The sequence below is a fragment of the Odontesthes bonariensis genome, chromosome 2, assembly GCF_027942865.1.
Source record: "Odontesthes bonariensis isolate fOdoBon6 chromosome 2, fOdoBon6.hap1, whole genome shotgun sequence".
NCBI lineage: Eukaryota > Metazoa > Chordata > Actinopteri > Atheriniformes > Atherinopsidae > Odontesthes > Odontesthes bonariensis.
Window position 1 is genome coordinate 8,911,664 of NC_134507.1, and position 25,199 is coordinate 8,936,862.

General features: G+C 42.1%; 2 protein-coding genes across 5 annotated transcripts in view; both read right to left on the minus strand.

Annotated features, from left to right (window-relative positions):
* Positions 1-16,841, minus strand: part of ate1 (arginyltransferase 1) — a 47,080-nt gene extending 30,239 nt beyond the window's left edge. Inside the window, exons 1-7 of one of the 3 annotated variants that reach the window (XM_075475782.1) lie at positions 16,699-16,841; positions 12,882-12,945; positions 12,099-12,161; positions 11,843-11,946; positions 11,275-11,511; positions 6,874-7,073; positions 1,850-1,978 (exon numbers count right to left, since the gene is read on the minus strand). In XM_075475782.1, coding sequence (XP_075331897.1) covers positions 1,850-1,978; positions 6,874-7,073; positions 11,275-11,511; positions 11,843-11,946; positions 12,099-12,161; positions 12,882-12,945; positions 16,699-16,807 — 906 coding nt within the window. In that variant the 5' untranslated portion in view covers positions 16,808-16,841. Of the gene's footprint in view, positions 1-1,849; positions 1,979-3,230; positions 3,360-6,873; positions 7,074-11,274; positions 11,512-11,842; positions 11,947-12,098; positions 12,162-12,881; positions 12,946-16,698 lie in introns of all 3 variants that reach the window. The other 2 variants (XM_075475775.1, XM_075475790.1) reach the window with 2 other exon arrangements.
* A 306-nt stretch (positions 16,842-17,147) lies between these two features.
* LOC142390382 (delta-1-pyrroline-5-carboxylate synthase-like) lies at positions 17,148-24,818 on the minus strand. Of its 2 annotated transcripts, none has more exons than XM_075475807.1 (17): positions 24,708-24,818; positions 24,098-24,205; positions 23,810-23,961; positions 23,574-23,723; positions 23,364-23,468; positions 23,120-23,272; positions 22,686-22,776; positions 22,257-22,381; positions 22,011-22,155; positions 21,851-21,924; positions 21,671-21,764; positions 19,714-19,934; positions 19,441-19,578; positions 19,126-19,321; positions 18,399-18,520; positions 17,960-18,242; positions 17,148-17,825 (listed from the first exon to the last, which is right to left on the minus strand). In XM_075475807.1, the coding sequence occupies exons 2-17, from the start codon at positions 24,192-24,194 to the stop codon at positions 17,644-17,646; spliced, it is 2,328 nt and encodes a 775-aa protein (XP_075331922.1). In that variant the 5' UTR covers positions 24,195-24,205; positions 24,708-24,818; the 3' UTR covers positions 17,148-17,643. The 2 variants fall into 2 exon arrangements, with proteins under 2 accessions (XP_075331922.1, XP_075331914.1); XM_075475799.1 differs by having other exon boundaries at positions 23,114-23,272.
* Between the last annotated feature and the right edge of the window lie 381 nt (positions 24,819-25,199).

Below are 25,199 nucleotides of genomic sequence, written 5' to 3' on the forward strand. Positions count from 1 at the left end.
GTGGACGCGTGTGCATCTAAATGATTGCTTGTATGTACTTCAACTTTGTCAGGAAACCAATATTAGATGGGAAAATAAATATTTCTGGCTTCCTTCCAGTCATGGTATGACAGGAAATGTACACATCCTTAGACAAACAAAGTCATTTCCCTCTAGGACATTATTCTGTCTAATGATTGTACAATCTTGGCAGAGTAATTCGACTTGCACGCACACACAGTTTCTCCCATTGCCTGGCTCGAGGCCAGGCTGACTTTAATCCAGATTCTGTCCCTCGGTAATACTTTAATGGATTAATAAATACCTCCACAAATGCTAAATGACCAAACTTCCTAGGTAGCAGCAGCAGGCACCAAATGGCTCGGTACCAAATAGCGCCGTAACCGCTAAATGTGCCTTCTTTATTTTTTTGGATTGCCACGAAATAATGAGGGGGCTCTAAGCGTCGTGGTATGGAACAAGCGAGTTAACTACAAGTTGGAGCGTCGAGAAAATAAAATCAGGAGAGTTTAGTATGGTGGGTTCAGAGATGTGTGTCATCAAATTTGTTTGAGGAGAAACAATTAGTGTTTAGTCTGGAATAAATTAAAGGATGAATCCAGAAGAAACTGAGAAAACAAACCCTAATTCTCAGCAGTTCTGCCTCCAGACCGGACTCCTTTTCCTCAGGGCGGATCACAAAGAGATGAAGTAGAAAAGGTGCTTGGCGTGTCAGTTGCTTCCATCTCTACATTTCCACAACGCTCCAACATCTGCATGTGTGAGCCTAACAGCCTGATTAAACACAGTCCCGCAAAATAGATTATGTTCTGTTGTTACGCTCCCTGTCATTTCTTAATGCTACGCCCGAGGTAGTTTACCCGGTGAATTACTATGAATGGGCTTGCCTGTTAGAGTGATTAACCCAACCTTAATTCACCCGCTGCTTTGACACGACATTCAGTAGGTATCCAACACGGAAAATCCGTAAATGAAAAAAAGAACTTGATCTTCTGGAAACTCAACAGACAGCTGAGTTGTTAGTGCAGCGCCACACCTTTCATTTGATATGTTTTTTAAGATGTTATTCCTAAACTAACCAATCTCTGTAGTTGTTTCCTTGAGCTGAAGCTATTCACACAAACACACACACTACTTTTAATAGAGCTAGTGTTATGGCACCAGGAAAGAATCTGCTACAGTCTGCCCAATCTGACAGCTTTCATTATTTATTAATTACCGTACTTTTACAAGCTGGAGAATTTAGTAAATTTACTGCAGCCTGCTGGCAGATGGGTGGAGGAGGCGGCTGTTTTTCCAGCCCAGAGGGACAAAAGGCCCTCTCAGGTTGTCCAGGATTTCTGCATCCTGACTAGACTTTCGTTTCTCCTTTTTCAGTCATATATCAAGTGGAGAAACAAAGGTGTGCATACATATCATTAAGAATATAGTTTACGGTGTGTTTTAAATCCATTTTTAACTTTATGGATCTTTCGGCTCAAATTCATGTTCCCATTTATTACTGAATAGTGCTGCTCATTCACTGCACAGAAAGCTATCCAAACAGTATGCACAATGTTCCTTTCATTCATTCACTCATCCACCACAAAATTACCATTCTTCAAATCTGACCAGTTTTGATTCCATCTTTAACAATTTGAATTCATTTTGATTTGCTTATTATTCGCAAAAAAATACAGCAAAATAAACTTTCCTAAAGTTTAAGACGGCATCTTTAAACTTTTATTTTGTTTCAAAAGGCCAAAAGCACAAAGAAGCGTCATCAAAAACAAAATACAGAGAACATGGAAGCTGGAATAAGCATTCAGAGTAGTTCCCTGGCAGGTGTTGAAATATAATCATGCAGTACCTCACTCTCATTACATTCGCTGGGGTCATCACCATGAACGGTCATCTGGTAGCGGGCGTACAGTGCCACCGACTGCTGATAGGACTCTGCGAATTGAGGGTCCTCAAAGTTGACAGGCACTAGCCTCACCTTCAAGCACAAGATGTGGAGGAGAGGAGGCGGAAGGGGGGGAGGGGGGGGGGTCATAAGGACTGACAGTGAATACGAGGACAGTGAGTAGTTAGAAAATAAATTCAAGAATGGGAATACGGAGAATGGAGGGAAGGATAGCACAGGAACCAATAGTTATGCAAGTGCTTTCATATCTTAGGGTGAATATCAGTCTCCCAGGCCTTGAGACAAGCTGACTGCAAGGCAAGTCTGTTTTGCATTTCAAACTTCATTTAATCACACTGTTGTACACAAAGGAAAAATCAGCGCAGGCAAACCATCAGATTCTAGGAAACTGATGAGAATCTTGAGGATGAGGCTAGTGCACCGCCCAGCTTAAACCACAGATCACTCAGAGAGGTTTGGCAATTCATGACTCAACATAGCGTCAGTGCGTCTAAGGTCAGGAACAGCAGGAACAGACAAAAAGAAGCTTTTGCACAACACAGACCTTCCTTAAAAAAAAAAGTAGTAAACAACGTCAAGCAGACAGCTCGCACAAAGAAAATTAAAAGCTCATCACCTCACTATTTATCCTTAAAATGAGATTCCACTGCAGAGTTGCAGGACTGTGGTGAGGGTGGGGAGAGGTTGGACGCAGCAAGAGGTAAATGTGTGAAGGTTGGGAGGGTTCAGCTGACAACATGCCGCCTCAAACAGCTCAAGACCAGAGACCCGAGTGACAGAACAAGGGCCAGCGCAGACACCTGGAGAAACACCGCTCTCAACCGTGGCGTATGGAAACATTTTCCCCCTCAATTTCCTCTCCCTTTGACTCTCGCATTTACAAACACACTTTCACTTAAATAGTAACTTGTCACTTGATTTCTTTCCCTTCAAAGGAGGGATTTTTGGATTTTCCCCATGACTCTTTCATAAAAAAAAAGCAAAAAAACGATTAAGTCCGATATTATTCAAATATTTTATGCACAGTCCTGGATTTTTCATTCATTATTCAAAGATTATTGAGATATCACAGGAATAAAAATAAAACGATAATAATGGCCACTACATGCTTAAAGTACCATTTCAATAATGATAGCCTGTTATGCTGTTATCAGATTATAAAATAAAGCCGACATGAAGTATTAATTCCCAAAAGATCAGATTAAGATGAAATACTTTTGATGTGACTGAAAGTACCCGGAATTGTGGACCCTCTCTCTCTCTCCCTCTCCCTCCCTCCCTGAGTACCCCAGAGAGTGTTGACCTATGCCTACCACCCTCTGACCTGGCTCTCGGAGGGTTTGTCAGGAGGATCCTTGTGAATGGCCATCTGGTAGAGTTTGTACACCTGGTAAGAGGCGTCGAAAGAGGCTTTGAACTGCGGGCAAGGGGGATTGGAGCGCACTAGCCTCACCTTCAAAAAGAATATGGGCAGACAAGGGTTAATATCAAAATGCACTGAGAATAACAGAAGTTGTGAGAAAAATATTAGAAATCAAAAGGGAGGAAGAGTGTGAAAGACCAGTGAAACAAGAGAAACTGACATAGAAACAATCGTCAAGAGACATTAGGAATTTAAAGGATTTTACAAAACACAATTGGAAGGTTTGTTTTGTAGATTTTACTCCTTTTAGTCTATAACAACACGATATTGTCTAAAAGGAGTAAAAAGGAGTGTTTTAAGCTGCTGATCACATTAGGCCGAGGACACACGAACACAGCATTTTAAATAACAAAGTTTTTCTCTCCCCTGTTCATGAAAGGAATAGAAATCCTTTCAAAATCACGTCCACAACGTCACACATTTGCCAAAACCTTTCCATCCATAACGAAAAGCAAAACACACTGGGAATACCACGATTTCCACAGTGACAGATAACTGTATCAAGGTTCGAGTGGTAATGACTGGAGTATTGTTCAAACCACTTTTATCCGTGATGAGCGTTCGCCGATTTCTCTGCGCCTGCAAAATATCTCAGAGTGACACTTTTCTGAAAGAACGGAGAGGTGAACTCATCACAGCCATCCAGGCACAGCAGCTTTATTCTCAAAGTTGGAACTGGAGGTCTGTCCGATTGAGTCTGGTCAAAAATCGGGAATGTTGGCATCTGGTTGTATTTAGCGCATTCTGACACTTCTGTTTTTATTTTTTAACGGAGTTTGAGAAGAACTCCATATTTATGCCAAACATGTAAAAGAGCTCTCAACACACTTATCACCGTTGCCATGTCAACGACTGGGAATTCGGCACAATATTCTGACGTCAGACTTAGGAGTAACGGCACACAATCTGCGTTTGCATGTGGACGACAGGCGCAAACGGACAGAAAAACCTGCGTTCGTGTGTACAGGGCCTTAGAGTGATGAAAGAGCAACAGAATGTGGGCTGTGCCATGTCACATTCCCTTTTGATACAAAAACATTTGTTATCATGCAAGGCTTTTCAAATACTTGCTGTGAAAGTGATGAAAAAAAAAAAAACATATTTGATAAAGTACATGAGAACATTTCAGTGACTTCACCATGTCGCTCGACAGAAAGCTACTTTTTTTTGTGTTGAACTGAAATTCTTTCACCGCAGCGTTTGTAGTAAACGTCTGTAGTTGATGCGTCTATCATCAAGCACAACAACGACGGGCTACACAGTGCTGTGGTGGTTAGCACCATCGCCACAGCAAAAGGGTTCCTGGTTTGAATCCTGACTTTTCTGTGCAATCAAATGCAAAATCCGTTCGATGCCCTGATCACTCATTCCGCTCGGTTACGATTGAGCAAAAGGAAGTAGAGCCAAATGCTGAATTGTCCACAAACCAATCTGTAATGGTTTGTAATGGTGGCTAAATCCATCTTTTTTTATGTCCCATCTACAACCTTACACACTCAGTTTCTTAACTCATTGGCTGCCAGCCATTTTCAGTTCAGAGCCACCCATACTGCCAAGTGTTTTTCAGTATTTTGACTGATTTTCCAAGACCCACAGAAAAGTGTGTCTAATGACTATGTACACACCGAAATTACCAAAAGAAAGAGTAGACTCTCTTCTTTCATCAGGAAAAAAAGTTTGTTTCTACCATTTTCAGTCTTTTAGTAATAGACAGTAGAACATAGGTTGGTTTCACCAAAAACAGCTGTTTGACCCAAAAAATTGAGAAAACGAGCTCTTTTTTTTTTTTGTGCATAGTGGCACTGCTGCCACCTAGCGGGTAATTTTGCCAGTATATTCTCTGTTTAGTGTTTACAAGCCTAAGATTTAGTGACGAACTCCGCTAGATTGTCCCCCAGCCCGCTCCATTAAAAACCCAATTGGCGTCTATAGACGTCTTTGGCAGTGAACGGTTTTTTTTTAAATTGACGTCTATAGACGTCAATGGCACCGAAAGAGTTAATATGTCTTTGGATATGAAAAAAAAAAAAAAAAAAGACTTTAATAGAAAGATGTGTGGAAAGAGAAACTGGCTGGATGTTGTTAATGTCACACAAACTAAAGAATTCAACCTTCTCATCATGAAGTCCCGCTTTAATTAAGCTCCTCTTCGTTTGGAAGCTTTTTTTGGCCACAGAGGCTGTGCCATATGAATCCCCTGAAAGAACAGGAAAAAGAACTGAACTTGAGGTTTATTTGACTTGGACCTCAGTCGATCCTTCTCATATGAACACTTGGCATCTATATCCTTTAGTCAAACAGAGACTTTGGGCCTTTTTATTAAAAAGATGTTCAGTCTTTTTTCTTATTTTGATTATAACTAAGACACGGGCTTTTTGATATGCTAAAACAGTTTTTAGTGAATCATTGCAATAGACAGTGAACAAGAACATGGAAATATAAACTGCAATTCCCTTAAAAATAATAAATAATTAAATAAATAAATAACAACTTCCAGTGTGATACATATTCAACTGACATATATGTTCCCTTAAATCTTAACGATGTTGCTGTCCACAACCATGGAAACTTTTTTTTTGGGGGGGTGGGGGGGGGGCAGCTCCACACATGGACAGTTCCACACATCCCTGAGGTGCCTGAGGGATCTGTGTGATGTTGTCATACTGACCCCTGGTGGTGGCAAACGGAACCCCAGCTGACTCTGGACAGAGCTTATGACCCAACTAAACACGCGTGTAAACTTGTAATCCCCGTCACTGTAACTGATCTGTCATTTATTTTAAGCATAATTTTAAGAAAATGAGGTCACATTTTTTCACAAATTGTATAGTAATTGTGACAGGGTAAATGAAAACTGATGCATTCTCACTGCGTGACATTTAGTAAACAGCTAAAGGGGGCATCTCTCAATTATTGGACTTTTAAATAATATAGGAAATCTTCATTTACAAAGGATAACCTTGCACGCCCACTAAATCAAATAAAGGCAAATTGAGAAGTTGTGAGTGAGAGGTGGTCTTGCCAGGTATGTCTCAGGGGGTGCAGAGACAAGAAACAGACACTGCCTGTTTCAGCTCTGCATCCGACTGAAAGTCTGCTCAAGACCAAGAATGACGTTACTCTACCAACCTCAGCTCAAGGCTTTTTCCAGGGATCTATCGACGACAATCTACTCCCTTCCAAAATTTCATTTCCATGTCCTCTTATGGAGGCTGAGCTGAGTGCTGTGGTTTTAGTGTCATCAGAAGGGTAATGCGACCCAGTTTGTGTGGTGTGCCTGTCATTCGGTTGAATTTGAACTCGGAAGAGGTGGTTTTTCCACTCTGTTTTGGCCAGCTATCCCCTCTGCACACATAAACACATGGTGAAGTCACTGGGGCTGAGAAAGAGAGCTCTCAGCTAACTCAGTCCAAACATTAAGCTGCCTAAAAGCCCCCAAAAAAAAAAAAAGAAAAACAGAGGTAGAAACCTTAATATAAGTAACCGTCTATTCCAACTCATAGAAAAAAGGAAAAGAGATTACCTACTTAGAATTTCTGCTCACCTCAAGGCAATGAGAAGAATTGTCTGGCAATGACTCGCCGATGAACTCCTCAAGGGTTTTGGATTGGTTGTTCGGGGTGGGAGTGGGATTTGTATGGGGGGCTCCATCAACTTGTCTGCTCTGGTCTTTCTGATGACGCCGCTCCTTCCTCAAGTCTTTGGCCTTCCTGCATGGCGGCCGCTTGGGATCGGCTCCCATCCCTTCATGCCACAGAGGGGAAGCAGAACTGTCAGAAACCTCCCAAAAGGTGCTGGATAAAAGACTTCTGCCTTTGTGTGCAAGTCCAGGCTTGACTTTCTTCTAAACATGAAAGCACTGAACCATGTTCACAATAGAGGTTATCCTGCCACTTTGAAAAGATGACGTGCAACGAGCGCTCAGAGAAAATGCAAAAACAAATGATAAAATGATCATTCATTTGATGATTTGGGTTTGTTCTGGAGTCACAGGACCTGGACACCTTGCAGTCATTGAGTCCACCACGAACTCCTCTGTAGACATTTTTAAATCCAGGTTAAAGACATTTCTGTTCTCATGTGTCTATGCATGAAATATCTTTTAACTTATCTAGACTGTTGCTTGCTTTTAAATTCATTTAAATTATTTTATTTGTTTCTCTTTATATTCTTTTATGTATTTTTAATGCTTCTTACACTCCCTGCTGCAATGCTTTTATTTTATGTAAAGCACTTTGAACTGTTTGTACATGAAATGTGCTATACAAATAAATTTGATTTGATTTGATTTGATTTGATTTAGACCAAAGTATACAGGAGTCCAATGTAAGGCTGTCTTTTAGCCGTCTAAAACTTGGCTGAAATTGGGTCCAGCAGCAGGACATCAACCAAAATAAGGACAGCAAATGCGCTGAAAAAGAAAGGAATCAGGGGGTTGCAATGGTCCAATCAAAGCCCAGATCTTCACTTTTTTGTGTGCCTTTGAAGTGCCTTCAGATGACATTTGTTGGGATTTGGCACCATATAAATAAACTGAATTGAATTGAATTAAATTACCTGAATCAACTGCTTAGGTGGGACCTCAACCCATTCCGATCTAAGGCTTCATTTAAAGCAGCCTTCTAAATCCTGGGGGGTTTCCAGGAAAAATTTAAACTGTGTCCTGAGAATGTTGACATTGCTCCAGACTTCAAAGGTAAAATCAGGCACATGTCAGTCCCGGTCATAATGGGTCAAGAAAGCTGTGCATATATGAATGTCCATCACCTAAAGCACCACTGAAGCAACACTGTAAAAGAAGAGTGGGCCAAAATTCCTGCACAACCAAGTAAGAGACCGACAACGTCATGCAGAAACTGATTACAAGTTATCGCTGCTAAAGAGGGTTCGATGTGCGACTGGATCATGAATTTTTCACACAGTGTTTCTGCATTCTGGCCTAACTTCGGTTAAATAAACAATGACACTGTGCAACAAATCGTGTGCTGTTCTTCTGAGGTTGTACCCAACTAGTTTTAAGAGCTGGTAAGAACCAGACCATTTTTCTAACGTCCTGATGTGTAAAAAGAGGGAGTACTTTTCTTTTTCATGTGACTGCAAAGTTATGAATAAAGAGATGGTGATAAAACTTTGTGTGTCCCATCAAACCTGAGGCTCTTACAAACAGAACGCACGTTTACCCTTTATTGTTCTCGTCAAAAAAAAAAAGAAAAATACCAGCTCTCTTCGGAGTTACTAAATCGCCCTCCGGTTTCTTCGCTCTGTCCCCTCCTCACCTTTTTGCCGCCCCTTCACCTCCTCCCCCTCTGCCACAACCACCTGGGCCCATGCCAGGCCCCTCCGGCTCTCCGGGTACGCCATGTCAACAGTTTACACGCCCACATCCTGTTTGGAGCAATAAGGAAACGAGAGCAGTTTCCTGCTTGCACTACTGCCAGCTGCCACCATCAGCTTACTTAGTAACTTTCCCTTCTGATGCGTCACGAGAAGGAGGAGGATCCCGCCTCCTGATATGGAAAGAGGGAAAGTGTGATTCTGGCCCAGGATCACTGGCAATCTATAGCTTGAACATACCTCAACGTTTTCCATTTCCTGCTGTAAGGCAGACTGTAACCTGGAAAAAGTAACTATAGACCTCAGTGTGAACGGTGCTCCCATTTTTTAATTGACACTTCATCTTAAAATCAATAATTGCCATTTTCAGTTCAGAATAAACTCTCACGACCACGCAGACAGGTACCCCAGAGGACAGCGCAGGTGTGGTGCAGATACATTCTGACGGACCAGTTCCCGTTGAAGATAGGTGCTCACGCTCCTGCAGTTAACACTTCATAAAATCCGTGACACTCGCCCTCCCTTTTTTCCCCTCAAGGGCTTTCACAAGACACACTCAGTGTTTAGTGTGGAGAAATGTGACAAACTGCAGCGTTATATGTAAATATGTACAAGTCAGTTTATGTACTGTGGAAAGGGATACAGTGAGGCGTCGCTAAACACTGACACTGGTATGCAATACCATTTAATATATGCCAAAAAACTGCCTATTAAAGACACTGCACCGTATTTACAACAGCTTCGGCCTTCGTGTTAGTGTTAACTTGCTCCTTGGAGACTATTGTCTGTATCAAACGGATAGGGAGTCATGTTTTTTCAAGCTAGAACTGGAAAATCGCCAAAGTTATAAAACCTGCAGTCATCAAAGTAGAGGAAGTACTGTGTGTGTCCAGGTGTTTTCTGTTGGAGGTGGAGGTGAATTTGGGGGGAGTGGGGGGGTGCTTTCACTCTGCTGAAAAGGCTTGTTATTTTTTTTCACCCAGTAACTGAGAGGAGCGTGTCGCTCACACACAGAGACGCTGCTGGTACTGCTGTAATGTTTGAATGCGTGTTTACGCTCGCGTCTGGATCAATCTGTGCCACTGAAGAACTCCCGCTCTAATGTACGCCATTGCCCTTTAATTAAGAGGAATGGGTGCTGACCTCATTAGCCGTTTGGAAGGAAAGAAGCAGCCGAGCCCTGAAGTACAGACATGTGTGAGAAGTGCTTCTTCCTGTGTCTAATGGGAGTTTATTATCTCTTCACTGGGAGTGTTATTAATTCATTACAGCGAGTTAGCGGCGAGGATATCCTGTGCTGGAGCGTAAGGAGTAGAGCATGAGAGATAAGTCCAAAGCAGACAGACTCCTGAAAACACTGATGAAGCAGAGCCCTCTTTCACCAAGCCGTTGGGAGAGTGGCGCATATAACAAGGCGAAGAGTGACACCCTCTGGCAAGAAGTGCTGCTTTAGTTGCTGCAGAGCAGTGCCACATCATGAGGCTACTACTTACCGAAAAAAACAGCAGAAGGAAAAGAAGCCGTTAGGTTCAGGATGGGAAAGTACCGCAAGTCCAAGGCAAAATGTGTAAAGATTTATGGTAGTTATAGATATAACAAGGCTGTTGAGTTCTTGGATTAACTTGGTCAACATTTGCTCAACTGTTCAACCAGGTGTTGTGGTCTTGCCCTGTTGCACAACATGACACCAAGTCATCAATGATTCCCAAAATTATTATGAATGACCATTCTGTCAACACTTTAACGGTACATTTACACTCACGTCTCATTCCCCATGCGTGCGTTTTAGGTTCACGCTTCCATATGAATTGAATCATTTCCATTTATGATTCCATAAATCAGAGTTTTGCAAACTTAGGAGAGGTTACAGGGGGTTCCCATAGAAATGAATGTCAGTTGACCACAAACGCATACAAATGAGGAAGGGAGGTATCACAATAAAAATGACACGATGATTTGAGCTCCCACAATATCATACAAAAATTACATATACACACACACACACACACACACACACACACTTATATATATGTCACTCTTTTACCTTTCTAAAGGACCATTGACTGTACACAAGCTGTTTTCATTCAGAGCTCCTCATCAATTACTTTCCACACATGGATTTTTAAGTGGATACATTTACAATCTTTGTTGGTCTTGTCATACTTCTTTTGGTTCTGAATGAATAGATGAGTGTTCCCACCATGTCTGGAGCTGTAAGACTTAAGCTACTACGTGCCAATTGGTCGAAAGCATTGCTCTCACTAAGAAAAAGTGTGCGAAAATTGAGAAAAATGCTCACTGAAAACTCATTTATCCCCACTGAAACGGATTTGCCAAATCTGGTCATCTCATCTCAAGCATGACAGCATTCTGCCTCTCACATGTAAGAGGCTGAAAGCAGGCCAAATATTTGGCATTTATGCAAATACTCACAAAAGTGTAGAAGAAACAAAAACGGTGGAAAATAAAATCCGATGTAATAACGACTTACTGTTATTACGTTACTGATCAATGAGAATAATTTCATTCCTCTATTCTCCAAAACAAGAAAAGTAGCACAGATTGTTTGATCACTTCTACCACCCGTTCGAAGGAGAATCAGATTTCTTACCTGGTTTAGGAGCCACACTTGATGTTCTGCCGTCTGAAACAGACGCTGGATCTTTTTGTGAGGTTTCTGAGCCAGTAGGTTTGACATCTGCGACCTCCTTCTGAGCTTCTGCGCTGGCGGGACACTCCGTTACATCCTTCTGAACTTCTTCGATAGCGGCAAACTTCATTTCCGGCTGGCAGACTTTAGTGGGCTCTCGTGGACCAGCCTCTTCACAAACCGAGTCCATTGGCTCGCCTACATGGCACAAAATCAGTATCGCTTACATGAGACACCAAAGCGGCATCTATAACTGTCGCAGCCTTTTAAATTTCCAAATGATATATCCAATAAAGGCCGTGGGTGGCAGCAGGTGGTTGTGTTCTTGACTTGCACGCACTTCAGTTGTTAAAATATATGTGGTTTATTTTTTCTCTTACCAACAAAAAATGTGAACAAAACAATAACAAAAAATTCTTACGATTGAGATGAAAACAAAATGTGTTGCAACTATGCACTGTGATCCAATCAAAAAGCGCTTTTTCATGCATTTAAACTGTCGTGCCAGGAATTTAAACAACAGCCTCACCATCTCCCTGCGGTGGCGGCAATTCTCCTTTGGAAATGAATTTGTTCAACTTCTTTAGAATCTTCTTGTGAGATTTGGAAGGCTGGAATTTCAGTGCATGACATCTTGAGAGACAACATAAGAACGAAAAAGTCATGGTTAAAAAAAAAAAAAAAAAACATTTGTGCATAGGTCTGCTGCGGAATAAACATTTAAGGGAATATTACCACACATATGTCAAAAAAGGTCATTTTAGAGGGGAAGTAAAAAACATTACCTGATGGTATACTGTGGACAGCATGTCTTTTTCAATATGGGTTTATACACATATTTCCCACTTCTGAAATAAAAAAAAATACAAGGACAGCCTTTACTGTGTGTTTACATTATCTTATATCTGAAGCATCCACAGCCATACTTCTTGATCTGTAGGCAGGGATAGGGTGACACCAGGGGACAACCTTGCATAGATTAGAGATTTGGTCCTCCAGGCAAAGGAACAGCGAGTAAAAGAGCCAGAGGCGTGGATTTATCACAGAAATATATGCTAAAAATAAGCAAAAAATAACAATACAATTTAACCAAAAGAGATGGAAATGAAGAGGTAAAGGTGAGATGACCACAAAGTAGTAAAAATAAGACACTAAATGTAACGAGACTCTAAAAATACTCACAAAAAAATGCAGAATGGTTACTAAAAAAATGTTTCATAAAAAAAAAAAAAGAAGAAAGACACAAAGATGATGGATGCGAGGTACAAAATGACTTCAAAAAGTCACAAAATAAACATGGCTGCAAAACAAACAGATAAATAGAGATCTAAAAGGATCAAAATAAGACATTCTGTGACCAATTTTTGTTAAAAAGAAGAACAACAGAGCTACAACAGGACCAGAAAGCAAAGTATAACTACTGAAAGGTACACATTGGGACTTTTTTTTTTTTTTTTTTTTTTTTTTCCAAGCACCCCTTTGTCAAGTTAATTTAGTCTTGCGTTGAGTGAGCGGGGATCTTTTACACTTTTCTCCCAACACTTTCATAACAAATAGAGACAACTCACCTTCTCCATCCTCGATCTATTAGGTCTTGGTAGTCTCGTACGGTCATGGTGTGCGACCACATCCCTGTCAAAAACAAAAGAAACAGATTAACTTGATATTCTTAAATCATTACTTGAAATAATCTGTAAACTGCTATAAGTAATGAAAGTCGGGAAACGTTGGCGAGAAGTGTATGAAAAGTCTCTGACTTGCGATAAGATTCCGACTTGAGTTGTAGAACGAGCTCTGGTCCAAGTTAAGTTTCCCAGTGAAAGACAAGGGAAGTGTTTAAGATCCATATGTGCAGTTTTACTTCAGGAAAAATACTTTACAGAAATAAACTATGACTTAAATAATACAATTTAATGCTTAAATGGAGAAGAAATTACATTAGAAGCCGTCAGAAAGAAGTTTCCAATTAGCCTGGCTCTTTTCACATCTGATGGACATGAAATTGAAATAGGAAGCATGTGCGTGAGCAATGTGCAGTTTGTGAAGAAGCTGCTTGAGACTCTGGTGTTGAGGCCAAAGATTTGTTCCAGCTTAAATCCCAGCATCCCTGGGGGGTACTTTAAGGCCCCAATGGAAAGATTCAAATCCATTATTTGTAGCCACAGCAGATCCGCCCTCCCAGAACTGGAAGTCTGAGCTCATCCTCTCCAGTCCTGACCTTCCATTCACCATATGCACAGTGTGCACAAGCGCTTCAACCAATCTGTGAGCCCAAGATCTGAATCAACAAAGGGAGCGGACACACAAACAGTTCACACAGCGCACATCAAGTACGATATGTCCCAGGAAGTGGTGCCTAATGGGAGTCCAAAGAGACAAGAGACAACTCAGAGTGACCAAAAGGGGCAACACTTCTAAAACCTATGCAGTACACGTAAGATGATTGGCCATGACTGCTGCTTTCTTTGTCGAACCGGTTCAGTGAGGAACAGATATCCTCAGTTAAAAGCATGCACAAAAGCAGAACTTCCTGTAAATGGGATCTCTAAAATCTCTCTATACATACACCTTTGCTTATCAGATATCCAGTAAAAATGGCTTTGTGATAATGACACATTTTCAATGAAATGAGCAGCCCTTGTATGCTTCTGTAAATTAGGCACAACTTGCCACTTTTGTATATTCCTCAAGGAGAAACCGCTCCAGCTCCCTCAGGCTAGTTGGCTTATTCTGGAGAGCAGAAATCGTCGCATCATTCCACAAATTCTCATACACATTGAGATCTTGGCTTTGACAAGCCATTTCAAGTCATTTTAATCGTTACTCTTAAATTACCCAAATGCAGCTTTGCCAGTGTGCTTCCAGTCATTGTTCCCTCCCAGTCTCAATTCTCTGGAAGACTGAAAACAGGTTTTCCTCAAGAAATTGCCTTAATTTACCACCAATTATCATTCCTTTAATTATAAACAGTTTCCCAGGCCCCACCATTGACAAACATTCCCACAGCATGATGCTGCAACCACCATACTTCACTATGGGAATGGTGCTCTTGGGCTGATGGGTTTCTGTCCCATGTAACATTTTCTCTGGGGACCAAATGTTCAGTTTTAGCCTGGGGAGCCTCCAAAGACCTTTGTCGAACTCTTCTCACAAACATCATCTTTTTTTGTCCTGCGGACAGACCCTGTAGATTTTTAAGTGACACTTTCTAGCTCCTTCAGGATTCAAAAGCTAAAAATCCTAAAAAAGGATAAAAAAAGAAAATGTGTACTAATCTCGATCAAACATATGAGCAAAAAAGCCCATTACTATCTTGGTGATTTCAAATGGGAACCAGATTAAAAATGCAAAACCATTTAACTGTTCGTGTCTCACAGAATTGGCTTATACACTTTTTTTTTCCTGCACCTCATAATAGCCTGTTCAATAACAGTTCATTTTGAAAAGCCTGAAAAATAGACGGGTAAGATGTCCCGTATCTAAAATGCTAATATTAGCACGTGCATCAGTTCGTGCCAAATGAGACAGATGTGGGTGCAACTGCTGCCATCGTGATGGGCCAAAGGAACCACCTGATCCACTCTTCAGCCTCCACTGAGGCATAATGGGCACGATGACACAGAGGATGGCAGATGTTGTGCTTTGTATTGAGGAGTCACGTTAGCTTTGTTTACAAAACCACTGATAACATCACAGGACCAATCACAGTGAGGAAGATAAGATCCAGCTGAGCACCTGCTTTGAAAAGCTTACAACAGATCTGACGGATGGCTAAAACAGCTCATCTGAAAATCACGGCAGTAATGTAAAGAACAGATTGATGGGGAAATTTTCCTCAGGAGAATACAAGAATTACAGCGAAACTACAACATTTGACTCCGTAGTGGAAGAAATTCTGCTTGTTGCCGCAGTTTGAGAACAAAGAAAGTGAATCTAATGCGTCTTATAAAAACATACTGATTTCCCCACAAATCCAGGATGTCTTCGTCTCACCTGGTTCAGCAAAACACTGCCATACTACAAGAGTAACAAATCTGGCAAGGTCTTGTGACTTCGTCAGCACCTATCATGCCCAAATGACGTAACATACCCAGATTACAGCCCTTAGATTAGACAACAGCTCTCGTCTCCAGGTTCTGAGCCAAATCACTCATTGACTGCATTAGGAACTGCCTAAACCCTAATCATAGTTAACCTGGCTCACCTCTACCTGTGCTCAGTCCATCTCAATGACATGTTAAACACAGAAAAACCCTTCCTACCCGCCCGACTACGTAAAGTCCATTTACACAGTGGCGGCCCAACACAACACTCACTAGGCCTGTACATAGTATAAACTTAATTTTTTATCATTTTTTGTAAAGAGACAGTGTTAATTCTCTGATTTTCTCCACAGAAACACAGCGTGAACAACAATATCAATAAATGGTGGGCCAATTATGAAAATTAAGATAGTGAGTGAAAAAACATAAGAAATGTATCATCAAATACTGTTTCTCCACTAGTGTTCATGTAAAACAACCCCTTCAAACGTTTAATTGTCAGTGAAGAACTTAAGTCATGGGAAGTTTTATTTCTAGTGATACTGTCTGCCATGGTTATTAAACATCATACACAATAAAACTGGTGGGAAATAGCTTCTATCTAACCTCGTGTTTAGACTTATGCAGTCCACACCTTCTGCTACACCAGAAGCAAAAGCATACAAGAAATGTGAAGAAGTAGAAGACCATAGCTAATGAGACTCTGAACCCCACTCCATGTACTCCTCTGGAAAGCCCTGAAAATGTATAATAGCACATCCTCCGTTTCTTGACCCCACATCAGACACATTTGAAGACCTCCGACACGTTACAGACAGACAGCTGCACTTTTGCTTCTGAGGGCTACAACCTTCCTTCGCTGCTCTGCCTCTCACGTTTCCGTTCACTTGCTAGCACAAGTGCTAAGGTGTTCCCAAGCCTTCTGCGAACTTCTTTTGGTACCATGGTTATTATTCCATGGTGAAATATCGTTACCCAAGTTATCAGCAATTCAACAGTGCGCAAGCATGTAAATGCAATATCTTTTTATACGACTCTCCCCGGATTGGATGATAGGGCTACAATGCTAACAGCTACAAACTGAGCTACATTATTAATCTGTACACACAAGCTAGGCTTATTAATGAAAACGCGAGGACAGACGTGCTTGTCTCGCAATTTTTAATTTTTTTTTATTTTTAATTAAATTTGGAATACATTAAATGACGACGGAATTGGTGACTGTGCTAATTGAAGCTAGTGTTATTACCCGGTTTCAATTCCAGTAAGTACAGGGAGCTAGTTCGTTAGCACAAGTCACTTCAGTCATATTTCTTACTCGCTGCTTAATTTTTAAACTTACCATGAGAGAAGTTTCCCTTTTCATTTTTACAATAGCCACAACGGTAACCATCATCCCCGCCAAAGTATTCTACTATAGTGTAAGAATTATTTCCTGCCATCTTTACCATCCACACACAAATGACAGCTGAGTTCGCCAGGTCACCTGGTAAGCACTGCCGGATATCAAACCCCGCCCACAGCCTGTGCGTCGGAGCTTTTAAAGCTCTACAGATCTGGTTTGGTTTAATTCAATTTTGTATGTCCTCACGAACGAAGAGCACCAATACATTTGTTACAGATGTCTTCTTTTACTAAAATGAGCTTTATAGAGTACAAGTCTGATGCTACTGCATGTCAGCATCAATAAACATAAAAATGCCAGTCACCTTTACTGAATAGTGTCGTGACTACAATCCGAGTATACACTAGATGGAGATTTTCTGTTTCAAATATAAAACAAACTCATGATTAGAGAACTGTACACCATATTTATTTGATTATTTGCGCGCAGAAAAGGGACAGCAAAATAGGTCTGAACCGAAATCCCACACAATCAACACTTAGTAGCAAGTGACAAAACCAAGGAGGAGTTTGCACGTAGAAAAATAAATTAGAAAATCACAGCTGGGGCAATGATTCAGTTTAATGCTGTTATAAACATGAGTCTGCAAGGGAAAGATTGTTTGTCCATGTCGACATTATGTCTCATCTTTGCTGTTTTAGCACAATTCATTTTCAGCTCATAAGATTCTTAGAACCGATCCGTTTCTCGGGAGAAATGTGTGGATCTGAAAAAACAGCTTCACGGGGTTTACACAAAGGTTCGCAAAAATGGGAACTCGATGCAAGTTTCCCTTCGCCAACATAGAGGCCTCACACAGCTGGTGAAATGCTACTTGTAGATGCAAACCTTTAACAAACTCTGTTGTGTTGACTCCTGTTGATAGCTTTCAATTTTGGGCACCTAATTAAAATGCCCCTGGGGAACAGGGATGTGTTCATGGAGGTATTTCATGCTGCCTTGTTCAGAGAAGTCGGCCACAGTGTGACCCTCCCCTCGCAGGACCCATTTAGTGGTAAGAAGTCCCTCCAAACCCACTGGACCTCTTGCGTGTATCCTGGCTGTGCTAATGCCAACCTCAGCTCCTGCAAAAAGAAATTGTGTGAAAAAAAAATATATATATATATATATCAACTCTTCTACCCTGCTTTTAAAATGCTACAAGAGGTCAGGTCTATGTAAAAGGAATTTGTAAAACTATGTTAGATGCTATGCGTACCCAGGCCAAAGCGATAGCCATCAGCAAAGCGAGAGCTGGCATTCCAGAATACGCAGGCGCTGTCCACCTGCTGCAGGTATTGTTCAGCTGTATCTTCATTCTCTGTAACAATGACGTCTGTGTGGGAGCTGCCGTATTTGTGGATGTGGTCCACGGCATCCTGCATGCTGTCTACCACCTCAATGCAGCACTCCAGGTCCCCATACTCTGTGCGGAGAGACTTCACCTCGGATGGGCTGAAAGTCAAATAAGATGCAAACCGGGGTCCAGCATGAATCTTTACCTGGAAGAAAGTAATAACCAGTGATGAGAATTTAGTACCAAATACTCTTTAGTTCTAGACCTTATTCAAAATTCTAAAATGCATCCGACATATTGTAATCTTGTATGTGCCACTTGTGCCCCAAAAATAAAAAAAAAATGTCTACACATTTCTTACTTGTTCTGTTCTCAGCATGTCAATGATCTGGTCAAATATAGGAGTGCGCAGTAAGTCTCTGTGAATAAGGAGGGTCTCCATAGCATTGCAGGCAGCAGGGTAGTCACATTTGGAGTCTCTGACTGGAATGAAACAGAGTTTGAATTAACATCGGATAAGTGCAACTGAAAGTGCTACATGCACCCAGACAAAAAGAGATTAAAAACAAGATATATTTTTTTTTTTAATCCAGCCTGTGTTACTTGCCAATCGCTTTCCCAAATCCCTTTATGACACATTTCCACAAGCTCGGCACGGCTCGATACGGCTCGGTTTGGTTGTGTTTCCATTACAACCGAGTATCACTCCGTGACGTCACAAGAACAACAACAACAACATACGAGGAGGATAGCATGGAGGACATCGAGGCGCTCGTGTTGCTGCTCACCCTGTGGCTTTTTGTCGCACAGAAGGCAAGAGAAGAGAGCCAGAGAAGACTCCTGGCCGCCAGACAAAACAGTATTGAAAAGTGACGACACTCATCGGCCAATCAGTGGAAGGCAGTCGGCTGACGTCACGTTTTAGTAACGCTTCGGCTCGCTTGGAACCAGGGCTGAGGTGATACCAAAAGTGTACCCGGTTGCAGGTACTGCGTGCTCGTGGAAACACGCAATAGCGCGCCGAGCCGTGCCAAGCCGAAGCGAGCTAGTGGAAACGCGCCATTAGTTACATTACATTTAACACGTACCAACTTCTATGGCTTTGTCTATGCTGGCTTCACTGTCTATGTAGACATGACAGACGCCCTCACTGTGCCCCAACACAGGAATGCCCTTAGCCGCTTTCTGGATGTCCCGGACCAGCTGGGATGATCCTCTTGGAATGATCAGGTCAATCATTTTGTCAAGCCTGCACAGATCTTCAACTTCCTCACGTGTGCTCACCTACATAATAAAGTACATTTTAACGCATCACAAAAACTATAAATAATTCTATGATTATGGGGAAACTGAAACAACATCTAAAAAAATAAAATAAAAATACTCTAGACTTCCTGTCTCACCAGCTGAATGGCGTCAGCCACTCCATGAATTGAGAGCGCTTCTTGAGTGAGTTGATGCAGGATCCTGTTGGTGTTGGCTGCTTCTTTACCACCCTTCAGCAGCAGAGCATTTCCACTGGAAATAGCTAATGCTGACACCTGCAATTCCAAGTTTCAATACATGACTATTATCTTCGATAAATATTAAATAAAAAAAAAAACACAAACAAAAAAAGAGTTTAACTTTATCCTAATGATTATCAGGTCCCCAGGGCAGCACTGGGATGGGCTGACCTGTGGGAGGCAATCGGGACGCGACTCAAAGATGACCAGCAGGACGCCAATGGGGACCGTGATCTGTTCCAGCTCCAAGTTGTTAGCCACTCTGGTCCTCCTCAGCACCCGACCCACACTATTCCTGGAGGACACAGCAAGCTGACGCAGGCCGATGGCGAGGCTGTTCAGCTTGGCTGTTGACAGGCTCAGGCGATTGATCAGAGGCTGGGACAGACGGCCTGTGAGGAAAGCAAAATCCTTTAGTGAGAACTAAACCGGTTAAAGAGGAGTACAGTCTCACTTCGCTATTCCTGCCAACTCTATAAATCTGGAAGCCAAATTAAAACCAGCGCTGACTACTTTTGGATCAAAGCCTCTTTTCTGTCAGTGTCCCTAAATGGAAGACAATAGCCGCATTCGGACAGAGCAGTTCTAAGAACGGTCCACCTCGAATTTCGTTCTAATAACTGCCCTTCCCCAGGGGAACTGTTTCATTTTGCATTTGCACATGAGTCGGGACCTTGAAAGGGACTGATGCGAAGCAACCATCTGCGACAGTGGCGTGTTACTTTAGCGCCACACTCAACAAAACAAAAAAAAAACCTGCGAAAAGTAAGGAGAGAAGAAAAAAACACCACAAAGAAGCTAATATGGAGAGCGGGGAGACCACCGTGTTCATGGTCTGCATGATGGTGATATTAATCATGGACGACCACATCGGGCATCAAACATCGAGGCTGGAAGAGCACACAGAGTCAGGATCGAGCGCAGGCCATACTTCTTCGTTTCATGAAGGAAGAAAGGAGAGCAGAGCGCCGCAGACAAAGGAGACGACGTGTGAGTTTAACTTATTAAACACGCGCCGGTTGTGTCCGTGTCGTATGAGTAAACATTTCAGCCGTTATTCTACTGTTTAGTTGAGCAGATTAGGAACATGAAGAAGCGGAAATCTGACAAGCGCCGTAGCTACCAACCACCAAACACCTCCATCAGATGTGTTCCTATAGAACCCAGAAAAGGCCTAGCTGAGGAGAAGGAGCTAAAATGGTTATAGGAACTGAGGGCCGTGGTACGGAAGCCGAGAGCGGACGTGGTACGTATAAACTTTTTTCTGATGGTTTTCTCGAGATAATGAGTTAATTTACTGATGGTTTTCGAGATCACGAGATGACTATCTTTTCTTGAATGCTCATGATCAGTTTCTCAGTGTTCTTAAAGCCTTTCCAAGAACAGACTCAAGCTGAAAATGTCAGATTTTGGAGAACCCGACATAGATCAACGCATCAGATTCTGAAATTGCAATTTGTTCGTCTTGTAGAGATATTTTTCATATGAGCCCGCATCATTTAAGGAGACGGCTGGCTCGACTGCAGCTCAATAGGCGTTTACACTTAAGTGATCCTGCTGATATAGTGAACTTCATCAGTGACCAGCTGAGGGGACCAGGCCGTCTCCATGGTTACCGAATGATGCATGAGAGGTGCCGTTATCGTTTTCTCGAGGTAATTATGTCGTTATCACGAAATAAATAACGATAATGGTATGATTGGTGTGTGTTAAACCTGATTCCATTCTTCAAATGCTTGTCACACCAGCGGGATTTACTTTGTGCATTTTCACAAGCAGAAATTAAATGAAAGTGGGGTAAAAATGGGTACACCTTTGCCAGAAATACATATAAACACATATAAACAGGGGCGGACTGGGGAGAAAAAGTGGCCTCGAAAACCATCGGTAAAATAACTCGTTATCTCGAGAAAACAATCATTGTTTTCTCATCTCGTTATCTCGAGAAAACCATCAGAAAAAAGTTTATACGTACCACGTCCGCTCTCGGCTTCCGTAGCCGTGGTCCCTATTCCTGAAAAGGTTATAGGAACTGCAAAAGGTTCCTACGGTGGGAATGCACCTATTGGTACTGGAATTAATTACTGTGGATTAAGTTAATCATTGTGCCATCTCTGTCTCTCTCTACCTGTTGCTAACTCCATGTCTTTCCTGTTTGCACTGAGAATCTCATCTTTCTTCTCTGTAAGCAGCTCAGCAAGACAGCAGATGATCTCTCCTCTCTGAAAAAACACAAACACATGGTTATTCAATTAAAACATATTAGAATTAAAGCTATTGACAGTACAACATAAAAATGGGTTTTCACCTGCTCAGGGAGCAGTGAGGCCAGCGTTCTGCCTGCATGCCGGGCCATCTCCGTCTGCTGCTCAATGGTTGGACCTGGTGGTGGTCATAATACGTACATCAAATATAAAAAAAAACGCATCCAAAATACTCCTTCCATGTATCCCACCCCCTTCACATACCTGCAGGTTTCACTTCAGAGAAAAACGTGCCAACTTTTTTCCCTTCCACAATGTCTGTGATTACATGGCCTGTGACCTTGGGATCCGTGCCGTTGGCAATGATGACAGAGGTCCCCCCCTGCAGTGCCCAGAGGGCTGCTTTCACCTGATTAAAACAGCCTGATTGAGTGTGATGCAACTCTGTCATTACAGGGCCAGTTCTGCCCCGTTCACAAACAGAGATAAAATATTGTTTTTTAGGCTGACCTTGGCTTCCATGCCGCCGATACCGACTCTTGACTTAGTGCCATACGTGATTGACTGCTGGTCTCCGGGATAAAATATATCGATGAGCTTGGCATCGTCTGTTCCTGGGGGACTGTCATACAAGCCTGTGGGATATATTTTTTGCTCTTTTTAATCCTTTGAGAAACTAAGGAAACATACCGACGTGGAAAGGTTTTGATAAAAAAAATAATGATAATAAAAAATCCAGTGTGTAAACTTATAATGCAACTGTCATGAATATGATTAAAGATAAAATGTTTTATTATACAAAATCTTTGTTTCTTTCCCATGTCCTGCTTTATCTTTGGTGTGATAATACAGCTGCTGGTATCTGCTGTATATACAAGAAAAAATGTGTGTAAATGCAAAATAAAGTAAGCAGCATCGATTTAGCGGCCATTTCCATACCTTGAACGTCAGACAGGGCAATAAGAAGGTCAGCTTTCATTTCAACCGCCAGCCGTGCAGCCAAGCTGTCATTATCTTTGATGCTTATTACCTGAGAGAAAAACAGAAATTTCATTAAGGCATAATGAAAAGCATTTATTCTACACAGTAACAGTTTAGCAGTCGCTGACATGCAACACACGTCTTCCCTCAGTCATGAAATGAAAACATACATTCAGCATCAGAGGTTGTTTTCAAAAGTTAAGAGTCAGAAAAGAGACAACCACACTGTGAGCTGGTTGAGAAAGAAAAGAAAATAATAATTCAAACCACATGTCCCGATGTTAAATGTGATAATGGAAGTGAACAGAAACATACGTGTCCCATTTATGCATGGATTAAATAATCCACCATCACCATTCCCAGCACACCCATCACACAGTACCCACATTTACCCCCTGTAGGTCACTATTTGGAACAGGGGGCGGCACAACGGCGTCGTTGGTGTTGATGATAGGAACGATGTTCATCCGCAGCAGTTCGTGCAGTGTGCTGTTCAGGTTGCGACGCTTCTGCTCATCGTGAAAATCCAGGTTGGTGACCAGAATCTAAACAAGTGCACACAGACTGTGAAGATTGCGCAACTTTAAAGTCACAAACTGTCAGCATTCTGTTCCGTAAGCAAACTCTGGTACGTACTTGTGCCGTGCAGGTGCTGTATTGGGTGAACATAGCTTCATAAAGCGCCATCAGTCCACTCTGTCCAGCAGCCGCACACGCTCGAGCCTCCAAAACTGGAACCGACTGAATAATAGATTTGACTGAGTCCAACATGACCAAGAGCAAAATAAGGCAAATGTTCCCATCAGACGTACATAAAGAGTGGTCCTAAAACCCTTGTGCATTTACCATGTCTTTGAGTTGGTTCTGCCCAGAGTGCAAGGCTTGTCTGACGCTCTGAGACAACAGTATCTCATGTCTCAGTCGCTGCTTTCCAAACGCCACAGCACCACTTGTAACGATCATCATCTCCCTGCCTTGATTCTGCAGCATGGCCACCTGAGAGAGGCACAGAGACCATATCCTTTAACCTTCTACGTCAGGGTCAAGGCAATGTCTCCTCAGGTCTGTGTCAACGATCCCACCTGCTCGACTATCGAGGCCAGCCGCCCCAGTGCCAGGCCGCACTCGTCCCCACGCGTAACCACGGCACTCCCCAGCTTCACCACAATGCGTTTGGCCTGCTTCAACTCACTGCGGTGCGCAAAAGACTTCCCATGGGGACGTGGGAGGGAAACTGCAGGGAATGGTACGGCAGATGATCACCATGATGGATTTAAGACACAGTAACACACAAGAAAAAGCTGCACAGCGCACTCAAAGACTTTGAGAACCATCTCTCTTGTGATGAAGAGGTTGGGGTGTCTACTTACATTTAGCCTGGGAAAAGGCTCTGATGGAGGCTGGGCAGATATTTGACCGTTGGATTCTGCATTTTAGTAGAGAGCACAAGGCAAACCTGGCAAACATGGCAGTGAAACCTGAGGACAGTGGGACAACACATAAATCAGTGCCAGGTTACCGTAACCGTGGAATAACCTCATCTGAGATAAGAAGCCCTTTGATGTGATAGCCGTGCTGTGTGCTGGTCAATTCACTACCCATCCAATAAATAAGTAAATATCTGAACAATATTAATAAATATTGTTCACTTCTGGAAAACCTTAATGTGTCTTGGTGCGTCTTACTTGAACTTGGCACACTGACCCAGATGTTTTTAGCATTGAGTTAGCTTGAGGAAAATGACCAACAAAAGTGCAAAGGCTAGATGCTCCACACGAATAAAATGAAATATAAACGGTATAACTGCAGCTTTGCGAGTAAGTAAGTCGGACATCAAGGGCGGCGTGTCAGGTGCTGATGCTGTCAAAGTGTAGTGGAGCGAGCTAAAGTTAGCTAGCTTTGGCAATTATTAGCTCCTATTGTGTGCGATTTTCAAAGACACAATGGGTGAAAAACGGTTTTCGCATGAACAATCTTTACCTGACGACGCGAAGACCTAGAAAAACCAGCCCCCACAGAGTGCACTGCAAGGAGGAGACGAGTAGTCAAGCAGACTGACCGCTTCAGTGCCACATCCACAGCCCACGTTGTTTGGGAAGTGAAGAAAGCGAGTTATTCACGAATCTAGTTACGCTCACGTAGGAAGTGCAACGCATATACGTTATACGTGCGAACACCGCGCAAAGGATACGTAACCGGCGGTAGGAAGCCTGTTGCCATTGCGTAAATGTCTGAAGATGCGTTATTATGACACGTGTTACCAGAAAGGCTGCTGCTGCAGCTTAGTGTTTAGTTTTCCTCACAAAATTTAATTTTAGTGAATAATTATTACTATTTAGTGATCATTTTACGCTAGAAGAGACAGTAGCCAATGAGGAAATGAGGAAAGGTTCACACTTTCTTAATTACACAAAAAGACATATTTGAAATAAATCATTGTCATAAACTGAAAGCTTTTTTTTTCTTTTTCAG